Source organism: Cydia pomonella, chromosome 1 (assembly GCF_033807575.1).
Source record: "Cydia pomonella isolate Wapato2018A chromosome 1, ilCydPomo1, whole genome shotgun sequence".
Classification (NCBI taxonomy): domain Eukaryota; kingdom Metazoa; phylum Arthropoda; class Insecta; order Lepidoptera; family Tortricidae; genus Cydia; species Cydia pomonella.
The window spans coordinates 21,139,237-21,161,961 of record NC_084703.1 but is presented as its reverse complement, the minus strand read 5'-3'; the positions used below and the strand labels follow the sequence as shown (position 1 = coordinate 21,161,961).

Genomic DNA, 22,725 nt, shown 5'->3' with positions numbered 1-22,725 from the left:
GCAGCCACACATGCTAGTCTTTGTATAGTTTGTCTATTGCCGTGGTTAGCTGGGTGCGGGGCTACCATACAACCGCGCCGTAGCTGATCATTGGCACTATTACCATTTTGTACAACCACAGTATGATTTGAGGAGCAAGTCCCCATCTCTTGCCCACCATCCTTCGGCATTGCCAAATGGCTACTGTTGCTTTGTTTATTTTAAACGGTCCTCTTAGTTTGACATCCAAAAGCATGCTTAAAACAAATGATTTTCCATCTTCAACCTTCATGGATACTATTAATTCATTTATCTATTATTAATTATTCTACCTTTAAGATCACAATTTTCCTGTAATAGCGATAATCATTAAGGTAGGTTACGTTTTAAGATGGGATTCCAGCAGTGCGCGGAACTGTGCGGCACAGGCATAATAATATTCAGTAAAAGAATGCTTACGCCGCACAGTATGGCACTGGTGGAATCCCGCCTTAAGATGCAATTACACGTAAGGCACACTGTTAGGTACACTATGCTAACTCTGTGTAAAGTGGAATGACACCACGGAGTTATTTATTAGAATGATTCCTATAAAAAAAATTGCGGAATGTTGGTGCTACGAATCCACGTGTATGCAATGTGATTTTGATAATGTATGTACCTATGTTCCTCTGCAAACATTTACGAAGGTCATCAGCAAAAGACTTTGCGTCATATTCTCTGTATTACATGTAGTTTTTCCACCAGATATTTCATACCGAACGATTCTCTGACCTCCTATTACCTTTTTTCCTTATCGCGCGCTTTAGTACTATAACAAGGAACAAGAGTATTTTTTAAATTTAAAAGGTAATGTTTCCAATATGATACTGATATGATACTGGAGGTGTAGACAAGATGCCAATCGTTCACGCTCCGTAGCATAGCGTAGATATCTCTCTCTATCACTCTTCCTTATTAGTGCGACAGTGACAGTTGCGTTTCGTTCGCTACGGAGCGTTAACGATTGGCATCTTGTCTACACCCCCAGTATCATATCAGTATGATCTGTCAGTGTCAAAAAAAACGTATTTGGTAATTGTAAAGCCTGTCCAGTAATATATGATCACGCGCCATATTGCGGAATTTCATTGCAACTACATTTTTCATATTAAACTGGACTTGCCCTATACATGAGAATAACAGCGCCCTCTTAACAATGACCATATATTTCTGGTCGGGCTTTAATAAAAACAGATAAATACAAACACATCCTGCTACTTACTTGAAAATGCACGCTACCAATGCGTGACGTCACACTTTAACTTTGGATAATAATTGATTATACTGAAGTCTACATTTTCAGTCACCAAGAGGACATAATATAGTTACGGATTATTCTTAATTACATTTTATGCGAACTGTTTTAAGAACTCAACTTTTTATAATTTTGTCACTTCAAAAACAAGTTTTAGGGTCACATACACCATCCCACTAACCCGTGGTTAACCAGTTAAACTGTTAACCCAGTGTCATATTGTACAGGTAACCATGGTAACTCCAGGTTCAACCGGTTTACCCCGGGTAAGTGATTGGTGCAAGTAGCCCTTATATGCATATTAACATTTTTGGCTACAACTATTCATATTTTCTAGTTGGTTCATCATGTGTACTTGTGTTACATTGGTCGTTTTGTTGTTTTATTTTAGGTCCAGCTGCTTTAGATCTGAAAACTTATCCTACTGCACAGGCTGTACGTTACGGTAAGACCATTTCAAGTGTATTTTTTTTATCAGAGTAATATTGAAATTAAAAATTAGGGATGTACAAAAATCTAGATTAAGATATTTATATATGGTGTTTGTATTTGAAAGTAAATTCTTGATATTTGTTTCTCGTACACTAAGACCAGGACATCAGGTGAGCCACTTATAGGTGGAGGCAAAGGTACTATAACGATGAATGACTTTTAATATACATATTTACCTACGCACAGTCGCTAAATTATATTTTTGTGTCTATATTAACTTTACAACATAATTACTAATTAATTACTTAAGATAAACTTGTACCAGTACTACATAAATTTATTCAGTCGTACTGGGCCAGCACTTCATTTAATTAGAAGAAAAACTAATTATACTTCCTTGACATAACGGGCAGAAACTAATCGATTTAAGTAAAGTCGAGATAGATGAGATATCAATGTCTACTTACAGTACGAGTAATGTTTACTTAAGTCTAATTGAGTCCCTGATGGTGATGGAAGGTCTAATATACTACTCGTATAGATATACAGTACTACAATTTAAATTATGTGCTTTGGCAATAGTTCTGTATTGCAAGCATTCACATATAGTGACGTTTATTTCTTTAACATGTACACTGATATTGCCAATGCCAATAATTTAGAGCGTATTACTTACAATAATCTATAAGTATATTATTATTTTGAGATAGCAAATCCTTTAGGATCCAACGGGAAAAACACTAAAGCACGAATATAAGGATTGCTTATCTTCTTGGGTCCTACTTTAAATAATAACCGTTAAAAGATAGCGGGATTAACATTTTTTTTTGTAATGTTAACTATAAAAGCTTATTTCCTTACACGTCTTTTAACAGACGTGTAGTCTTAATATGCCTCAATAGCTTGGAATTTCGGCATTGAAGATCTGCAAAATGGTGAACATAACTATATAACAATGGTACCTAACTATTTTGCAGTTACCTGCAATAATATTAGACGGAACAAAGAGCTGTTTCCGGTTAGATATTACTCCAGGTATTACGATATATAATAACTATGATGACTTTTTCTGGTGGTATTGACATTGCTCACGAGCTGCTGAAACTGGACGTGGACTTGAACTGTAATAATTTTGTCTGTTATTTTATTTCATGGTGGTGGAACAGCCAAATATCAAAGTGGTGAGTCAGTGTGCCTAATAACTATGGGTACTAAAGCGTGCTTTGTGGGTTTTACTGAACTTGACACAATTTAAAAAATATTTTTATGTCATTCATCAATTTGATTCCAAAGGAATGCATCTTTTTTCAAGGGTATCATTAATTAACTATGGTATTAAACTCTGTTTCTTAAAAGAAGTAACACCGTTAGAAAAAACAGATGGGCCTTACCCTACCTACTATTTACAGAAAACACATCCTGTGCATCTTAATCATGCAATGACATAAAACTTTGACGAGGCCTGAAACAATTGTATGCCAATCATTTTATTGTTCTCATATTCCATGAATACTAACCTAGTCTTAGTACTAATTAAGGAACGAGGGTTTTTAATTATATAGGTACATAATGTGAGTAAATAAAATTATATTGAGTTTGATTAGTCAAAACTAATCGAATTCAATTCTGTAAAATTGTCTCAGATATGTATAGCATACAAATATTAATTTATAGTCATCGCTTCTTTAAATGGTACAAATTATGATTCATGTATGTATATGAGAGCAATTGAAAAATCAGTTTTGTCATCGGTAAATAACACCACTGTATTGGTATTCCATATAACCGCATTGAGATGATTGAAATATTATAAAATAACTAAAAATGGGCTTTAATTGCATGGTACGAATATTTATTTGATACGCCACTAGGTACATATAACTGCTGACCAACAGGATTTTAAATATTTAGTAATAACAATAAAACTACATCTATTAACAAGTTATTTTTTTACATTAACTATAAAATGTGAGAGTGAGTTGGTCTACTAATCACTAGTCCAATAAATACGAATCGAAAGAAGTCGGAAGTAGACATATTAATTTAGATTCATAATTTATTGTATTCAGTGGGGGTTGTCAAAGTTCTTATCTTATTATATAAAAATGTACATTTGCAAAACTTTATATTCAATAATCTCCACATTACAAACTACATGTAAAAAGTGGCGGAAAGTAATATTGATGACAATTATCAGCATTTGGTATTGTAATAATGTTTTATATATTGATTTGTTCTTAAATGTCGCAAATGTGGAGACAAAAGCTATGCAAAACAATGAAATATATAGTACGCGTACTTAATTCACTGCGACTTATAGGTCTTATTCTAATGGTATAGTAAGTTATAATTGTACATCAAGTATAATAATTGTTATATATAAGTAGGTATATTATTAACGCACATTACATTATACACATATATTGCTCTAAATCATTATTAATAAATATAATTACTATTATGATGTGTCAAAACGCCCTCTACGTGTTGGCCTTAGCTCCGCGCACTCCTTTCCTAGGTCCGGAACACCATTGTTCCGGGATGGGACAGACATTACGAGTATTATTATTAAAAAAAACTGTTTATTCTCATAGGTACTCCGAAATTACCCCGGGCTCACGAAAACTATGCTCGAACAAAATTGCTTGCAGCTTGCAGCGTCGTCCGAATTCACTTGTTTGGAGTATTGTTTGTGGCCCTCCATTAGGTTTATACTCGTAGGTCTGTTAAGTCTCATTGTAGTTATTGTCATCATAAGACGAGGGCATCTATTCTCGCATGTGCTAATGAGGTATTTTAATTGAATGGGGAACGCTCGTGCTCATGTAAAAGTATATAAACGATTTACAACAATTTATCTATTTAAATGAAATGTATTTTTAAGTAAATCCACAATCAAATTGTGTTATGTTAGGTCATATTATTGTTTAAATTGAGTGCACTCATACAGCCCGTTAATGCTTGTGCTCTTGGGTATATCATCGGGTTGGACAGGTGATAGTGTAGCAGATTTGACTAGCGCTTTCTGCAGGTGGTGACGTGGTGTTCCAATGCCGCGACGAAGGCCCCCTGCGTGCACCAGTCAGGTGGATACGAGAAGGCGGCAGGCCGCTGAAGCCAGGCTCTACCGATGTAAATGGAAGACTCGAAATGACTAAAGTGTCTGTGAGTACAGTTCATGTTTACCTATAGTCTAGTGCTGGGATTCGTTTAATGAAAGCGTGTACCTTGTGATAAAGAAAGGACGCCAACCACGAAGAATTTTATACATTGACCGCTGGCATCATCGGCGGGACAGCAATATAATTATGTGTTTGCGATAGAGACGGGAACCTGCAAGTCAATGTACGAATTATTTGTGCTTAGCGTCCTTAGTTTACACGTGTTGGTATCTTATTAAGGCCCCGTAGCTTCGTGTTCTTCTCCCACTCTCACTGAGCGTAAAGGTGAGCGAGATGGATGTGCGTGCTCAGGACCGCGGATATCATGTTATTGTATTATAGAAAAAAAGTAATCGCTGAGTCCCATCAAAAAGGAAAGTGCGCATTTTTAGAAGCAATTTTCATATTTTCAGCTTTTGCGTATAAATTCTTCCAATTTTTTAAAGTGAGTTGATCCATGTTCGTAATTTTTTTTATCGAGTGATTATTAATCAGGATTAGAATCGCTGAAGTCCCTGAAGATCGCCAATAGATTTTTTGGCAACCGTATTTTTATCTAAAAAAGTGATACGATTTTTCAAAAACTTCACTCTCTGAACCTACGGCACCTTTACTAATTTTTTAAGAGATTTTGCCGTCATGAAAAGGCACCAGACTGCCTAGCATGAGTTGCGTTCTCGCGCGCGAGTCTATACTTGAAGTCGCGCAAGATGTATAGAGAGAACGCAGCTCACGCTAGCAGATTTTATTTGTGTCTTTTTACCATGGTTATTCGTTTCACTTACCTATTATTTTTTATACAGCCCTCGGATAGCGGTGTATATATTTGCCGAGCTTATAGTTACGAAGGTTCCCCTGGATCAGAAATAAGAGTGACATTGACTGTAGAAAATCCAAGTAAGCATTATTTACTACCTCGATTTTACATACATCGTTCTGTTTTTCCTATGTGTTCCATATGGATTTCTCGGTTGCTTTTTTTTTCAGCAACAACGGTTAGGCCGCAGTTCGTGGGTTGCCAACCCAACGAAGCTACTTGTGCTAATGGACAATGTATTCCCAAATCTTCGGTTTGTGACGGCAAATTTGATTGTTCTGACCAATCGGATGAAGAAACTTGTCGTAAGTATTATTTTTTATAGAATATATAACCTAGATGTAGAGTTTTCAATCGGTCTTCAAATTGTTTGAAATATCTGTCGGACCTGCTACAAAAAACATTATGCAGATTTAGGTAACAATATAAAGCCAATTACAGATACTCACAGATTATTAACTCTGTTATTTTTCTAGACGAAAACGGTTTATGTGAGCCTAATCAATTCCGTTGCGATAACCGGCGATGCGTCCTGAAGTCGTGGATCTGCGACTCTGAAGACGACTGTGGCGACGGGTCGGACGAGCGCGGCTGCAGCCCGGCGCGGCCCGGCGAGGCCTGCTCGCAATCTGAATTCCGTTGCAGTGACAACCAGTGCATACCGAAAAGCTTCCACTGTGATAACCATCCCGACTGTTCCGATGGAGGCGATGAGATATGCAGTTAGTAAACCTGTATTATGATAAAACGTCATTTCTCCTGTTGTTTAACTGCTGCTCTATTCATTATTTACACGTAACGTAACGTAACGTTTTTTATTTACTCAGTTAATATCACCATACGAAAACTGCCTCAGCCATCACACGTGCAGTTAAATCCAGGAGAGTCTCTGAGGCTCGAGTGCGAAGCCGTCGGTATACCGGTCCCCTTCATAAACTGGCGTCTCAACTGGGGACATGTCCCAGCCAAGTGCACATCTACCAGCATCAATGGTACTGGCGTCCTGTCTTGTCCTAACATGCAGGTATATGTTATTTATACACATACGAGTACATATTATTATAGTAGCTAACATACGGCTACTCTACTAAGTTTTATAATCCATGTCCATTATAATTTCGGATAAAGCGACTGGTAATCGTAAGTTTTTTTACACATGTTAGCAACCCATCGACATTTCTTGTCAACGTTGTGTTGATTTTGTGTAATAAATCTACCTCACCGTAAAAGAAAAATTCCACTGTTTACATATACACCGTGTTTTTTTTTTGTTTTCCGTTAATTTCAAGGATGCATTCCTGAGCTTCAATTAAGTAACTTTCTCAAAAACATTATTCTAATTAACTCCATTTCGGAGATAATCAATTAAAAAAATATCTTATAAGGCCCCTACGAGCGTGTACACTTGCCTTAGGGCCTGTTTAAATATTGATTAGTGTTTAGTACGAGTTAATACCTACATTTGCTACTAAATGTAAGTAATATCACGGGCGATCGATGTTCGAAATGACATTGATATGTCATAGTTTTCAATTGTTTGGTTGTGTTAAATGTAATGCCCGTGTTACAACAGCACTATATGCAACATTCAATTACTTTTTATAAAAATATGTAAAGAAAATAACTATTTTTTTTTTTACCTCTGCCCTTTTTTACGTTACTTACTCATGTCCCGAAGTTAACGGAATTCAATAAAAACATGGTGTATTTACCTTACCTACAGGCTCTTAGTTATAGAATACATAAGCAGCTGAGCAGCAGTGGTGCAAATTATTGTTTTAATGTTGAATGGTGTTGGCACATTTAAATTTTAATGCATTTCTTATTTCATATTTTCAGCCGGAAGACAGTGGGGCCTACTCCTGCGAGGCGGTCAACAACAGGGCGACGGCTTTCGGCGCTCTTGACGCTATAGTCAACGTCGACCGCACCTCCATTTGCCCTAGTGGATATTTCAACAGGTTAGCACTTACTGGAAATTACGGCAAGTTTGCAAATGACGACATGTAGGTAAATACATATATTTATAAAGATTTGTTTTTCATTATTTGGTTTAGAATGTCGGATGGCAGTTGCTTTTGTAAAGTGCTTATCTGACTATTTTTGGAATCAGGTAGCCAAAAGCTATCTTCTGAGACAGCGAAAAGATGAAGTAGAAAATTTATTTATTTAAACTTTATTGCACAAATTACAAAAAAAGAGTACAAATGGCGGACTTAACGTCTTAAGGCATTCTCTACCAGTCAACCACTGGGCTAAACAGAGACAGTTAGTTTGGTGCACGATTGCAAAAACTGGGTATGAAAATAGACACGAGTCGAGATAACTATGATAACTTATACGTACGCAAATATACATTTAAAATTTACCTACATATAAACATATTCAATATATAACAATTGATGTACCTAGTGTGTGAGATATCACGTAGACATCTAGTGTGACTTAATATTATTATTTATGTCGGATGTCAGCGAAGCGCGTTCGCCAAGTGAATGCATCCGCTGCTTCTGTTTCGGAGAGTCCACACAATGCAAGAGCGCGGATCTATTCATCTACAACATGCCCACGCCCTTGGGTGAGGGCGGCACGCGGCTGGTCGGCGTTCAGCAGGAGCCCAACGGTGGAATACGCCGCACCAACAATCCCATTGACCAGTACTACTTCCAACCTCTTAGGAACGGCGCAACGGTAAGATAGAGTAAATTCTGCAACAAATTAAGTTATTCGTCGAGTAGGGGTTAATTGTAAAATAAACAAAATAGGTGGGGCTGTAAAAGTAAACGACTTGTCTTGATGAAGCGGATTAAGTTACTTTTACACATGGGAAAATAAACATTAATTTATACCTACACTGAGAAAAACGATGCAAACATCTACGCGTGGAGCGACTATAAGATTGAATGAATTAATTGCTTATTATTTCAAATGGAAACTAAATGATTTGTATCTACTCTTGTGTTTTATGATAATGTCCGCGTTAATAATGTGACTTTCTTTATAAATCAAAGCAGCTACATCGCCTTTAAGAAACGTTTAAAACATGTCTACCTAATACATATTTATGTTTACTATGTCTTTCTAAAGGTCACCAAACTGCAAGTACAGGGCTATCCCACATCGACGGACTCCTTCCCGTACTTGACTCTACCGGAGTCCTACAACGGCAACCAGCTCACCTCGTACGGAGGCTACATCAGATATACACTAACGCCCCAGTCTGCAAGACCAAACACAGGTTATGACAGCAGAATGCCGGACGTCATTATTCAGGTAAAAGCAAATTTAAAATTAACGATTTTATTAAATACCTACGATTTCAAAGATTTAATACGAGAAATACTTATTATTATTTGCTCGTATTGGTAGACAATATTTTTATGAAAAATCGGTACCTATTTATTTATAAATTCGGTACGGTGTACGTTACAACCATTATATTAGTACCATAATGTTGCTATAGTTCAACAGTGTTCACATTTTATTATAGGTAAAATCAACCTAAACCTAAAGTAGGCATAGATGATTCGTGATTTTAGTATGATAAAGCTGAGAAATAATATCAACCCGGATCTTTATATCCGACACAGAACGTGAATATAAAATTTTTAGAAATTCTAATATTTGGAAAAATAAACGATGAATAAAAATATGATAACTGAGTAGACAATTGTAAACTAGAATACCAATGTTCCAGGGCAAATACGAAACTCTAATTTACCACCGCGGCCGCAGCGACCCGAGGGCCACCAGGGTCGAGGTTCGCTTAGCACAAGGCGCGTGGCAAAAGGCTACTCCCAACGGACTCGAGCTTGCCACCAGAGAAGATGTCATGATGGCGTAAGTGATATCTCAACTTGGCAATCTCAAGTTCTCAAAAACTAATCAATACATATATTTCTATTTATAATGTTATTTTTTTATGTTTAGACTGGACAACGTAGAGATGATATTATTGCGAGCGAGTGTGAATAGTGTGGGGGTCAACATTACCGAGTTCTCTATGGAATCAGCTCAAAGTTTTAATTCGGGCCTGGGCGCTGCCAATCTTGTTGAAGAATGTTCTTGCCCTCCCGGTTATGACGGATTATCTTGTGAGGTACATACAAAATTTTATATTATGCTAGGTAATTAAAATGTATTTCAAATCCATATTAAATATAATTATTACGGCGCATAATTCCCTGATTTATGATATTTTGCATTCGATTTTCTATGTAGAGTAATTTATGTAATAAACTATTACTATTACTGATAGTATTGGCTGGGTGCACGATGGCAGCGTCGCCTAGCGTTGGCAACTCGGTAAGCGCTCAAGATTAATAAGCGCAACAAAATAAAGATTAAGTATCTCCTTAAAAACATGTTTTATAATGCAGTTTAATGCGCGAAATCTATTCGTTTCTAAGGTTAAACACATTTGGTTTTTAGCTTTACTGAAAGTAGTAAGAATTATTTGTGTATTTAATATTATGTCAATATTATTCGTTGATCTTTCGTTACAAATTAAAGGAAAAAAATGTGTTTTGTTGTGCTTTGATGGCATACCTTGTGATCGTTTTTTATGGAAGATGTATGATGTTTTCAAATATAAAAACGTTGTTCTTTTTATGGATTTTAAACAGCAACTTACAAGTACGATTATGTTATCTCGTTCGTCATCGTTCTCGGCCATACGCTTGACTTGACAGACGACAGACAGAATGAAGATGAGGAGATAATTGATAAATTTATAGAAGATGGACGTTGAAAATAACACTTGCAGTCTGTGCTATCAAAATCACTGTCAACTTAGCTTGTTCTAACTCTATGCGTAACGTCTGACCCTACGTGAAAAAAAAAATGCTTTTGACGGTATTTCAATAACTGACATTGTAACTATCATTACAATCACCTCATGTTAGTATACTGTACTCGTATTATCCATACTATTGTATTAACAAGCAAGCATTAAATCTGTGTTGACACGAGGTAGAGAAAATGTTTAGCCGTTACATTTTTTTTTATTCCCGTAAGACTCGAACATATTAACATTATTTTAAACATATTTCGATCCAATTTATATAAAATCTGTATGAAATCCTAAATGTAACTAACGAATTTTTTTTTAATGATTAATATTATATTCGTGTAAATAGCTTTGCAAATACCAGATTATAAGTATGTGATCAATTTTTAGAAGTTAAGAATGGTTATAGTAATTTATCCTTAAAAGATAGATATATACCATCGCGCCATACATTGTGTTGTTATATCTCAAACGGATTAGGCAGCGTTTTCGAATAAAGCTCCTAGACAGCGTCATTTTTTCCGACATCTTTAGCAAACATCGTCATATTTCAACCAATTAACACAAAACCTTAAAAAAATTATACACTTAAATCTTCCTCGAGAAATCACTCTATTAAAAGGTGAAAACCACATGAAAATCCGTTCAGTAGTTTTTGAGTTTATCGCGAACATACTAACTGAGAAATACCCATACACAGCGAAATTTGTCGCCAACTTTGGCCACATCAAGCGCTGCGATCGTTTTTGTTTTCCCGCCAAGCCGTCTGCACCCGGCCAATAGTTATTATCTATTATTTGGTGATTTGTTAGTGCGAACTAAAGCTTACGAAATCAATTTGAGAATAATAATAAAATTCCTTTGATCCATTAAGACCTATAGTGGATATGCTACAACGGAAAAAGCCGCATATTTACACATCTACATCGACGATTTTTGGTACACTAGTTACTAAAAATCAATTTTTTTTTTCAAAACCTATTGTGTGGGGTATCAAATAAAAGAGCATTATGAGACGAATCGAGAAATATACTACACTCTTACCTTTTAGACACCTGTTTTCCAAAAATCTAGTCTATGGCCGTCACTTTTGCGCTTAGGTTTTGTTAGAACGTGACAAGGCATGGTGACAAGTGATAATTAGAACCGACTCTTAGCCCTACTGCAATTAGTCTATATCTCCAGTTTATAAAACAAACGAAATAGAGCAAAATCAAGTTTTGTATGAAGCATTTCAATTCACTGCATTTTTTTAACTATGGTATCTGTAACTACATAAAATAATTACAGAAGTTTCAGAGCAATCTAGCTAATCGTTTTAAAATGAGACGTAACTACGTTAGTATGGAGAACCGAGCTTGTGGGGATTCTTAAATTTTAAAAGATTAGCTGTCGTAATATAATTTATTCTGATTGCTATTATTAGAAGCCCTGCCTTAACCTCGACGGCTTATCTAGAACAATATATCAAAAACGTAAGGCGTTAATTGATTTTGTCTTTATTGATTTTATTTTTTTAATGCGAAATTTACGAGTAGGTCATAATGGTAAACAAATTATCATTCAGAAATGTTCATCGGGCTACGTTCGTGAGAGTTCCGGCTTGTGGCTTGGCAACTGCGTGCGCGAAGCTCCTCGCGAGTGCCCGGCGGGCATGTACGGCAACCCGTCTAGCGGCGCAGGTTGTCAACCCTGCCCGTGCCCTCTGACTGACCGCGGCAACCAGTTCGCCCGCACCTGCTCTCTGGGACCCAGAGGACAAGTCATTTGTGACTGCGCTCCTGGGTAACTAACATACTTGCATATTTGAAGCATGGAATTAATACAGTAGGTATTACCAAAGATACATTGACTGAGTAAGATGTGTAAAGTCTAAGACAATTTCGTGCTCTGAATTTGATTGCTAAACGAGATGGCGCTATACATTCCGTACTTTACGCGGTAACTCCGAAAAGCAAAAATTAACGTTTGACAAGTCAGTGACCACATACATATGGCCCAGTACAGCGCCATCTGTTTCAGTTGTCATACTAGGGTATACATTTTTCGGTAATTCAAAAGCACTTTAAATGGCAGAACTGTACGTATAAAATTACAAGCATTTTTAGATGGATTCCGAGAGTGTATGAGTTTCATAAAGTTTCTGAAAGCACCTTACCTGTGTTATTTACAGTTACGAAGGCGACCGATGTGAATATTGCTCGGAAGGATACGAAGGAAACCCGTTAGCCCCTGGTGACTATTGTCGACGCAAGGTCACGTCCAGCTGCAACGCCGTCGGCACTCTCCATTCTCGTATGCCTGACGAGTGCGAATGCAAACAAAACGTGGAAGGCCGGTTCTGTGACCAGTGCAAAGAAGGCTCATTCCACCTATCAGAAACCTATAAGTAAGCATTTGGGTCTGTACGAATAACTAAAAATGTTTGATTCCACAGGTTAATGGGAAAAAATCGGCCAAGCGCGAGTCAGACTCGCGCACGAAGGGTTCCTTACCATTATCTATAAAAACGGCAAAAAAAATACGTTTGTTGTATGGGAGCCCCCTTAAATATTTATTTTATTCTGTTATTTAGTATTTTTTGTTATGTCGGCAACAGAAATACATTATCTGTGAAAATTTCAACTCTAACTATCACGGTTAATAAGATACAGCCTGGTGACAGATGGACAGACGGACGGACGGACGAACGGACAACTGAGTCTTAGTAATAAGGTCCCGTTTTACGCTTTGGGTACCTACGGAACCTTCAAAATTGATTGGATCCAGGTCAGTATTCATAGTGTTATTTGATTTCAGGCACGGCTGCGCAAAATGCTTCTGTTCCGGCTTAACGAAGCAGTGCACGAGCAGCAATCTCCGCCGCAACACCACCAGCGTCACCTTCAACACGCCGGAGGTCGTGGACGAAGTGAGCGTGTACCAGAGCGCGCCGCTGGGCTCGGACGGCGCCGGGCGCTACGACACGCCGGTCGAGGCTTCCGCGCGCCCTCAGATCGTCAGCGGAGAACTGCTCCTCAATGACGTCGACAGATCGCGTAACAACATTTACTACTGGAGCTTACCTCGAAGGTATTTTTAAAACTTTTAAGGCCGGTTGAGTGGTTATATTTTCTTATATCAAATGTTTTATAGTTTACTGCCGAGTTACAGAAGTAACTGTCAATTGTATTCAGTACAGTCCCGTCAGAAAATATCGGTACGAAAAATGTGCTAACAATATGTATACACTACCTTAATATATGGGCAATAAAGTCGTGTTTTTTTTTAATTCCTTCGTCGGTGGCAAACAAGCATACGGCCCGCCTGATGGTAAGCAGTTTCCGTAGCCTATGTACGCCTGCAACTCCAGAGGAGTTACATGCGCGTTGCTGACCCTAAACCGCCCCTCCGCCGCCTCGTTGAGCTCTGGCAACCTTACACCGTGTATACATATTTTTGGCACTTTTTTCATGTCGATATTTTCAGACGTGACCGTACAACTTGCTTTTAATATTTGTGTTTATTACAACAACAACTATAGTATTACAACTACAGTCGATGTATATAATTTAACTCAAAACTAGTATTTAATTCACAATTATCGTATTTGAAAAATGGTACCAACTACATGTAAATTATTTTACAGCTTTACTCTTGATAAAGTGACGTCATACGGTGGCTATCTACGCTACGTGCTGCGCAACGTGCCCGTCTCCGCGGACAGTAATAATGCTCCAGATGTTCAGCTAATCAGCGTAAGATTTTTTTGCATCACACCAGATCGTAGAACAATTAAAATGTTGCATTTTATCCTTAAGAGGCAAAGTAATTAGATGCAAATTTTGAGTTGATTTCTCCTCCTGATGCTCGATGAATTTGACTTTGAGGTAATGATTTTGAATAATAAATCTTTAGTAGAGTTCATTTGAATTTGATTTGTTATGTTTTACAGTTAGTATTTTTTCTCAATGGTAGGATTTTTTTATTTCAAAAGAAAGAAGGCCTTTCATTTGTTGGGTATCAATATTAGTACAGAGAGTTAAACAACGTCTTTGCCCCCTTGTAAAACAAATAACTATTATCATTGTAAGAGTAAATGAAATCAATAACTCCATACCCAACGTAATTTTATTGTTTTGAAAGACCATTAAATTAAGTTCTTCATTGTTTGAAATGATCAAAGATTTTTGATATGACATATGCTGAGAGGCATGAGCTACACAGATTTGCAGTTGTGGTATCCTTTTTTAATGTAAGTACTTATAGTCAGCGACATAACTATCGTGTTATATCTTATATAATGTTTCTCTTTTTTTACAGCAAAACCGACAAACATTCCACTACTTTGGCAACTTCGATCCAACCAGCAACGGTGTCTTGGACGCTACCGTTCCGTTCCTCGAAAAAGGGTGGCAAAGGTTAGTATAGCTGAACAACCCTTTTTTTACAAGCTTAGTTTCACCTGTCACGTTGCTCGTATGTCTGTAATCAAATATTGCAAGGTAAATTAGACCCAATTTCAATTACTCTATTGAACTGAAACTTCACATACGAGTATACGAGGGTGACCAAGCAATATAATTTATCTAGTCGTATGGCATATTTTACAAAATAGGCAATTACATACGCAAGCAATATAATGGTACCATTGAACTGGTCGGATCATGGAGACCGGAGGTGGCCTATTTATCCATAGTGACTCAGTAAATTCTGTGACAAAACAATGGAATATCATTGTATTTGGGTTTCTTAGAATTGTCTTGATAGAAAAGTACAGTAAGCGATAAAATCATGAATCAAAAATATTTTTTTGACAAATACTTGAATATGTACCGTACGCAGCAGTATGTTATATTATTTTTTCAGAGCTGATGGTACAACGATACCCCGTCAACAGTTCTTGCTGGCTTTAGCAGATGTCAAGGCAATTTTAGTAAAGGCAACGTATTCAACAAGCTATCAAATAGCTAGCCTGGTTAGTTCAAGCATAGACATGGCAGATGAGAATGGCAACGGGCCGCTCGCGGCAGAGGTCGAGCAGTGCGTTTGTCCCGAGGGATATTTGGGCACCTCCTGCGAGGACTGCGCTCCTGGCTACACCAGGTAACATACAATAAGAACTTACCAATATTTATCAGAATAGCATTATTTTAATTTTACATAGAATACCGCTAAATGACATTCAATGAATTATAAGTAAGGTGGATTATTTGGTTGAGTTACTGTAGGTTTTAAAATTAAACTTTATATTTATATAGCTGCTAGTCACTTTTCTGTTATAGGAGTCAAGAAGCGTTGTACTTACGACGGTGTGTACGGTGTAATTGCCAAGGAGGATCTATATGTGATCCAGAAACTGGAGAATGCTTGGTAAGTAATCAATACAGATGTAACTCATGATTAGTTTCATGTATATTGTTTGTAATTTTTTTATAAAATCTTATTATCCCTTTTCCTGACAATTAAAAAAAAGTTCAAACCTCCATTGCGCCTGATAGAGCGAAAAAATGCTTTAGAAAAAAATAAAAAAGGGTGTAAAATTATGTATCTTGTAAGATGCATTGCCAAGAAAAGGGTTAACATTGACATCAATGTAAACATTCGTTTATTTGCATTGCAGACATGCCCGGCATATACAACTGGACCCAATTGTGAGGACTGCGTACCTGGATATATAAGAGATTATAAAAATAATTGCGTGCCTGATAGTACCCGTTACCCTACACCGAGCCCTGACAATTGCAAGTGCGTTTAGTAACAGATATTAAAATCGACTGATAACTTTTATTGCAATGGTTCGTTCAAAAACTAACGATTGAAATGGGTAATTTTATTTCAGCTGTGATTCCCGTGGTACAGTTGGGTATCCAGGGTGTGATGACAGAGGCAATTGCCATTGCAAGCCATCAGTAACCGGCGAGTCTTGTAACCGTTGCAGACCAGGTTCATTCGGACTTAGCATTGAAAATCCTGAAGGATGTATTCAATGCTACTGTTCTGGAGTTACTACGGACTGCTCTGAGGTACTCGTGTGCTCTTTGCTACAAAAGTATTTAACACACTGGTGATCAACCACAATAGTTCATTAACAAGTCTTAGAAGTGAATCAATCTAATCCTTGACTACTTAAAAAAATGTAATTTCAGGTCACCAATTTATATTGGGATCAGGTTCCCGCACCTATGGTCGGCGAAAACAACTATCGAATAATGGACTTGGCAGCGCAAAAGGTTTTGAACGACCACTTCGTCCCTAATCCCGCGGAAAGTGAATTGACATACTCTTTTAGCTTCCCACCAGACGAAGAACTGTTTTGGTCCCTGCCACTGTTAACCCTACCAGGTAAATACTGTCACATGTTTTATTTACCTTGCAATAATAAAACATTTTGACACATGTACGGTGCACGTATTATCCCAATGTTTATTAATAGTCTTTAAATATTTAATGGTTAGTTTTTAGACAATTTGTGTCTGTTTTTACCAGGAAACATGTTGCTATCATACGGAGGCAACTTGAGCTTTAGCCAAAGGTTCGAAGTGGATAACCCGTATCCAGTGTATAACAACCCAGGTACTGATGTCGTCCTAGTAGGAGATGAAGATTCTGTGTACTGGACAAATCCACGATCTTTCCAGTCTGGAGAAGTATTGGTAAGTCCAGAAATTATAATTTTATCATTAACGTTCATATGTATAATTTAGGCAAACTTGTGATTAACGAATTTCTTGTATATTTAATTACTTCTCGCTTGTTTATTTTATGTATTAAAAAGCGTGTTTATGGATATATGTATTAAATTTTGGGTATATTATTATTAAATTCTCATAAAACTGACTGTTTTTTTTTATTACAGTTTAATCAGGTGCCCTTACTTGAAAAGAACTGGTATGTTCTAAACACTCGTGTACCGGCAAGCCGCAATGTCTTCATGTCAGTATTAAAGAACCTGAAGCGTGTTCTCGTCAGAGCAACTCTCGCTGACTTGCAAAGAGAAAAATTAACCTCCACCTCTATTGCAATTGTGGCCATGGATAAGGCTTCAGAGGAACGGCGACCAAATGTTGCCAAGGGTATTGAGGTAAACATTACCGTACAACATATTTGAAAAATATTTAAAGGTTATTTATTATTTCGCATTTGTTTTAAAACAGAACCGTATTGACCCTTTGAACGCTTTATATCATAAACAAAAACATCACTCAAACGCTACTCCCGGGCGCAAGGGAGCAAATATAAACCTTACTCGAAAGTGTGATGGTTACTTTGACAGCGTCCGCCTTAACACCTATAGTGTCATTGGCGTTCAAAAGGTTAACCGTTCAAATTTGTATGTACCTACCTATGTATATACTTTATTGTACATAGAGATAAAAACACGAATAACACAGTAACAATTTCCCTACCTAATTTCATTAATATTGTTACGTTTTCAGAGTTGCAGATGTCCTGCTGGTTACAGCGGCAGGAGTTGCGAGTCATGTTCCCCCGGTTACTACCAGCTGAACGGGCGCTGCCAGCAATGCAGCTGCAACGGCTACGGCTGCCACGTCGATAGCTACGACCAGGTCATGTGCGACTGCCCCGACCCTAACTCCGCTTCTGACTGCTCTCCTCTTGGTACGAGTTAGAATTACGACATGATTGCCTATTTTAAAGTCATTGCAATAACACCATAATATTTTCACGCTGTGTTCGTCCCATTTTTCTAGTAACATGCAAAAATACTCTTATTGCTTCTTTAACGAACCAGAACAAATCAATGTGATCCCCAATGCTGCACGAATATGCAAAATATTGAACACTTATAGAAGAACTGGTCAAAATGTTGGATTATAAAGTGACGTATTGTTTCAGGTGAATCTGTCGTAACGACCAGTCGACCGCCACCTCCTCAGTCTAGCGTTACCGTAACGATTTCCAGCCCCACCATAAAGATTCAAAACGTCGGTAGCTACGTTAACTTCACTTGCCAGGCTAGGAGTTTTTACAGACCAGGTCTACTCCCCGTTAGCTGGAGTAAGAAGAACGGATACTTGCCTCAAGGTCGATACATGATTGACGACCAAACAGGAACACTCACTATCACACGGGTACAAGTATCCGACAGTGGCACATATATCTGTCAGACGCATGACGGCGTCACTGCGGGTCAAGCAACAGCTACCCTTACTGTGGGAAGTAAGTCCAATTTCTCGTTTGTTTTCTGCGGATATAAGATATAATTAAGTTTATTTATTAACCTTGTAATTTTCACGCTACATCTTGGATTAGTTTTACCAAACTGGATATATTTCGCTAAAGGTAACGTTTACATCATATAATAACGTAGTAATAGGTATGTCATTAACCGACAATCTAGCAACAAAAACCTATCAATAAGTACCTGTTCTATTATTAGCTTATACTTCAAACCTACGTTGGTATACTCGTATTTCAGCTGTGATGATTCCAATTATAGGATGTTGTATAATTACTTATTCCTTAAAATATCGAAATAATTCCTTTCCAGCAAATCCGATGGCAAGTCCTACCGTATCCATTCAACCATCAGTGCAAGAATTATACGAGGGGGAAAGAGTCGAGTTAAATTGTATCACTGATGGAAACCCCGCTCCTACAATCGAATGGCAGAGAGGTAATGGACAACCTCTGCCCGCGACGGTACAGCTTATTGAATCACTTTTGATAATCGATAGTGCAAGAGAGGAAGATTCAGGAGATTACAGGTAAAGCAAGATGAACTTAATGAAATTTGCTCATAAATAAGCTACGACCTATTTCTATACATTTAAGTATATTTCTATTTTTGACAGATGCGTCGCCAGTAATAACGTTGGAACCGACGATCGCATAGCGAGTATTATCGTACGGCCCCTGCCGTCCAGGCCGTCTCGCGAGAGACTCACAATAAAACCATCTGCATCGAACGTCGTCGAAGGCCAAAGCACTAACGTTGTATGTACTGGAACTGCTAATATACCACCCGGTTCCATTAAATGGGTCAGGTAATACCGAAATTTTTATACATTCCTCCATTGGAATAATAAAAAAACACTAAGTACGTGGACGTAAACATTTTTACTATATTATTTCAGGCAAGACGGCAATGAATTTGAATCAAATGTGCAATCATTGAACGGCGTTTTGTATATTGATGTAGCTCGCCTTGAAAATCAAGGAGTGTATATGTGCAAGACAACTTCTGGCCAAGCAGAATCGATGGCTGTAGTCGTTAAGGTTATCCCTGTTGGCACGCAATCACCACTAGAGAGCCCTGGCGTGGAACTTGATGTAAATGAACTGAGGATTCCAACTGGCGAAAGTGGGGTGGTTCATTGTACTGCCACGGGAAACCCACTGCCGCGGATTGTTTGGTCTAAGGTAAAGTTTATAATATTGTCTAATGAATAATATAATAACATAACTATTATACCTACTTACTGTGTTTAATTTCACATTCAGCACGAAGGTCAGTTCGGCCCAAGCACCAGCCAAAGAGGAAACACGCTAACAATAGCTAATGCCCAGGAGAGTGACCGAGGATTCTACGTATGCAGTGCTATCGTAAACGGAAATCCAGTCGCATCCCAATACGTCACTGTGGACATAGAAAGTAGGAATTATTACAATATCTTTAATTTTTAACGTTTTAATACCTATCTTCGTTTTAATAGTGGATATTACGCAAAACTCTGCGTAGAGGGCGCCACTACCACATCCTGAGTGCTTATCACGAAACACGACATTTCGTTATCTGCCTCTCCATCACTCTTGCATACTGCATAAGAGGCCAGATGACGAAATTTCGATAGTAGGCCTCTGTAAACAAACCGATTTGATTTCTTTTACTTATCAAAATACTGTTTAAGGCATAGTATGTATAAGTTACTCTATGGTTTATGTGATGTTTTAGTGCTGCTCTCTGGCGACCAAACATTGCAGTAACACTCCCTATTTGAATTACTTTGTCAAGGCATGCTTTTTTCCCCGATTATAGCAAACCGAAAAGAAAGGAGTAGGTATTATTTTAACTTTTGGATTCTGCATTCATTTTAATATATTTATGTGTGTTTAGCCCGTATCCGCCCTAGAGTACAAATTTGGCCACAACAAGATGTGCGCGCTCGGATCGGCAGTCAGTTTGAGCTCCGTTGTCACGTCTTAGAAGGCGAGCCACGCCCGGAAATAGTATGGTCCAGGAGTAAAGGACGCGCACTGTCGGCCGACGCTCAAGTTGGCCCTGCAGAAGTTATCAGGTGTGTTTTATAACCATGCCATGATTCTTTGGCAAAGTTTAAAGGATGCATCCACTTATTTGGTCTTTGTGTTTGTGGTATTTAGGTTCTCGAAAATCGACGTTAACGACGATGGAGAGTATATTTGTAACGCTGGAAACAAAGCCGGAAACGATACAGCTACAGCCACGCTAAAAGTGTGGTCCCCACCAGAGATAACTATAACTCCAGACCGTTTGATCGGAGTCCGCTTAGGTGAACCAGTAGAAATTAAATGCAGAGCCAACGGCTACCCAGAACCTATGGTGTCAATACATCGTAAGTGACCTATTTATTATTTATTATTTTGTTATCAGCCGGCTGCTGACAGTCAAAGCGTTGAATGAATTTTACAAGCTGTTTTTATCTTAGCACTAAAATTTTAAAGGTACCTAATCCTTTTGAGTACTAGTACTACTAGTCTGAGTCAACTCTTATATTATGTAATAAGTACTGCTTTTGTAAGGTGTGAGATTTTATGGCTAAGTTGTGATGGCTCAAGGTAAAATTAAGCTTTATTTTAACTGAATTAATTAAATTTAAAAACCCCACGTCACAAATTAGCCTTAATTGTTTTTATCTGCAAACAGTGCGAGACCAAACTGGGCGAGGGCGCGTGATTGTGCCGCCGACTCCGCTCGTGGCGTCGCTGCGGCTGGCGGCGGCGAGCGATGCCGACAACAAGGACTACATCTGCACCGCAACGTCGCTCGATCAGTCCGTCGACGAACCGTTCACCGTCGAAGTCTATCGGGGTGATGCCGGCTTCTACAACGGTGGTACTAAATATTCTATTAAATGTCTCCGTTAATGGTGGTGAATTTGAGATTGTAACAAATTCACCACCGTTCAATTACAAACCTATTCTATTTTGGAATACCCCAATACCATAACAAATTGTAAATCGATATGAAAGCATAATAATATTCGTACTTTAATTTACGTTTTCTGATATTCATATTCAGAGGATGATAGTGGATCAGGATTCGATGAACAGGAAACGTACAATCCGGACCAACAGCCAATCTCAGAGCCTCAGTATGCCGCAGAAGGCCAGGACACCAACCTCTGGTAATATGTTTTTTCAGCTACATTTTAAAATTCGGATTCGCCTATAGATAAACTATAAAAAATGTAAGTAGATAAGAGTAGATGTTATTTAACGTAACACGTTTCCGATTGGTTTTTTTTTAGGTTAAAAAAGTCTAGCGCTCTAGATATTTAATTAATGGAATATTTTGTCGTTTATATAAGAACAAAACGATTGATTAAAAGAATGATTCTAATTTGATATAATCTGATTATTCATAGGTGCAATTACACTGGTGACTACGACCACGATCTCATGTGGTCTAGACGCGATCGCCGCCCATTACAGCGAAATGCGCAACTCAACAACAATCAACTAATAATCCGTAATGTGAGTTGTTCACTTATATAAATATATTTAGGTAATTAAAGATTCTCCATATTTTCCTTCATGTCATCCTACATTTTGACGTAAGTACATTAATTACTCCATCGATCCATTCACACTAGTTTTGATAAATCGATCTATATATTTAGTTTAGTGAGAGTATTGTGCAGCCGGTGCAGGCTGTTATCCAAGTGATTAAGCAAATGTCTCTTTTTATCACCGCGCCCTGTAAGGTCAACAACGGCAATCCCATTCCCATCCGTATAGTTTAATTTGATGCCAAGATCATTTGACAACATATTACAATTTTGATCAGGCAACCAAGGAAGACTCTGGCGAGTACGAATGCAGTGAGGTAGACCGGCGCACGCAGTACGTGCTGCGCAGTGCATACTTCACCCTTGAGGTTGTAAGACCACCGCGCGTCACGCTGCAACCGGCCTCGCAAACCGTGTCGCCTGGCCAGTCACCCACCGTCGAATGCGTCGTCGAGGGTGACCATATCCGCGAAGTCTCTTGGGATCCGGTCAATAAGCCGTTCTCCAGGTACAGTACTCGAATTTTTTGTACAGTA

At 38.0% G+C, this 22,725-nt stretch overlaps 1 protein-coding gene across 2 annotated transcripts in view; it reads left to right on the top strand.

Annotated features, from left to right (window-relative positions):
• The window catches only part of LOC133527173 (basement membrane-specific heparan sulfate proteoglycan core protein), a 204,374-nt gene that overhangs the window by 160,954 nt on the left and 20,695 nt on the right, over positions 1 to 22,725 (top strand). For both annotated transcript variants that reach the window (XM_061864076.1, XM_061864067.1), the window contains exons 21-56: positions 1,668 to 1,721; positions 2,875 to 2,889; positions 4,740 to 4,873; positions 5,673 to 5,766; positions 5,857 to 5,991; positions 6,163 to 6,408; positions 6,514 to 6,710; positions 7,526 to 7,647; positions 8,161 to 8,377; positions 8,774 to 8,959; positions 9,384 to 9,526; positions 9,617 to 9,785; positions 12,043 to 12,260; positions 12,649 to 12,864; positions 13,275 to 13,547; positions 14,104 to 14,212; positions 14,778 to 14,875; positions 15,324 to 15,560; positions 15,740 to 15,827; positions 16,078 to 16,202; positions 16,297 to 16,480; positions 16,604 to 16,799; positions 16,944 to 17,110; positions 17,314 to 17,538; positions 17,894 to 18,077; positions 18,315 to 18,638; positions 18,970 to 19,186; positions 19,274 to 19,465; positions 19,556 to 19,841; positions 19,923 to 20,073; positions 20,536 to 20,716; positions 20,802 to 21,013; positions 21,325 to 21,513; positions 21,700 to 21,805; positions 22,046 to 22,154; positions 22,468 to 22,697. In XM_061864076.1, coding sequence (XP_061720060.1) covers positions 1,668 to 1,721; positions 2,875 to 2,889; positions 4,740 to 4,873; positions 5,673 to 5,766; positions 5,857 to 5,991; positions 6,163 to 6,408; positions 6,514 to 6,710; positions 7,526 to 7,647; positions 8,161 to 8,377; positions 8,774 to 8,959; positions 9,384 to 9,526; positions 9,617 to 9,785; positions 12,043 to 12,260; positions 12,649 to 12,864; positions 13,275 to 13,547; positions 14,104 to 14,212; positions 14,778 to 14,875; positions 15,324 to 15,560; positions 15,740 to 15,827; positions 16,078 to 16,202; positions 16,297 to 16,480; positions 16,604 to 16,799; positions 16,944 to 17,110; positions 17,314 to 17,538; positions 17,894 to 18,077; positions 18,315 to 18,638; positions 18,970 to 19,186; positions 19,274 to 19,465; positions 19,556 to 19,841; positions 19,923 to 20,073; positions 20,536 to 20,716; positions 20,802 to 21,013; positions 21,325 to 21,513; positions 21,700 to 21,805; positions 22,046 to 22,154; positions 22,468 to 22,697 — 6,229 coding nt within the window. The remainder of the gene's footprint in view (positions 1 to 1,667; positions 1,722 to 2,874; positions 2,890 to 4,739; positions 4,874 to 5,672; positions 5,767 to 5,856; positions 5,992 to 6,162; positions 6,409 to 6,513; positions 6,711 to 7,525; positions 7,648 to 8,160; positions 8,378 to 8,773; positions 8,960 to 9,383; positions 9,527 to 9,616; positions 9,786 to 12,042; positions 12,261 to 12,648; positions 12,865 to 13,274; positions 13,548 to 14,103; positions 14,213 to 14,777; positions 14,876 to 15,323; positions 15,561 to 15,739; positions 15,828 to 16,077; positions 16,203 to 16,296; positions 16,481 to 16,603; positions 16,800 to 16,943; positions 17,111 to 17,313; positions 17,539 to 17,893; positions 18,078 to 18,314; positions 18,639 to 18,969; positions 19,187 to 19,273; positions 19,466 to 19,555; positions 19,842 to 19,922; positions 20,074 to 20,535; positions 20,717 to 20,801; positions 21,014 to 21,324; positions 21,514 to 21,699; positions 21,806 to 22,045; positions 22,155 to 22,467; positions 22,698 to 22,725) is intronic.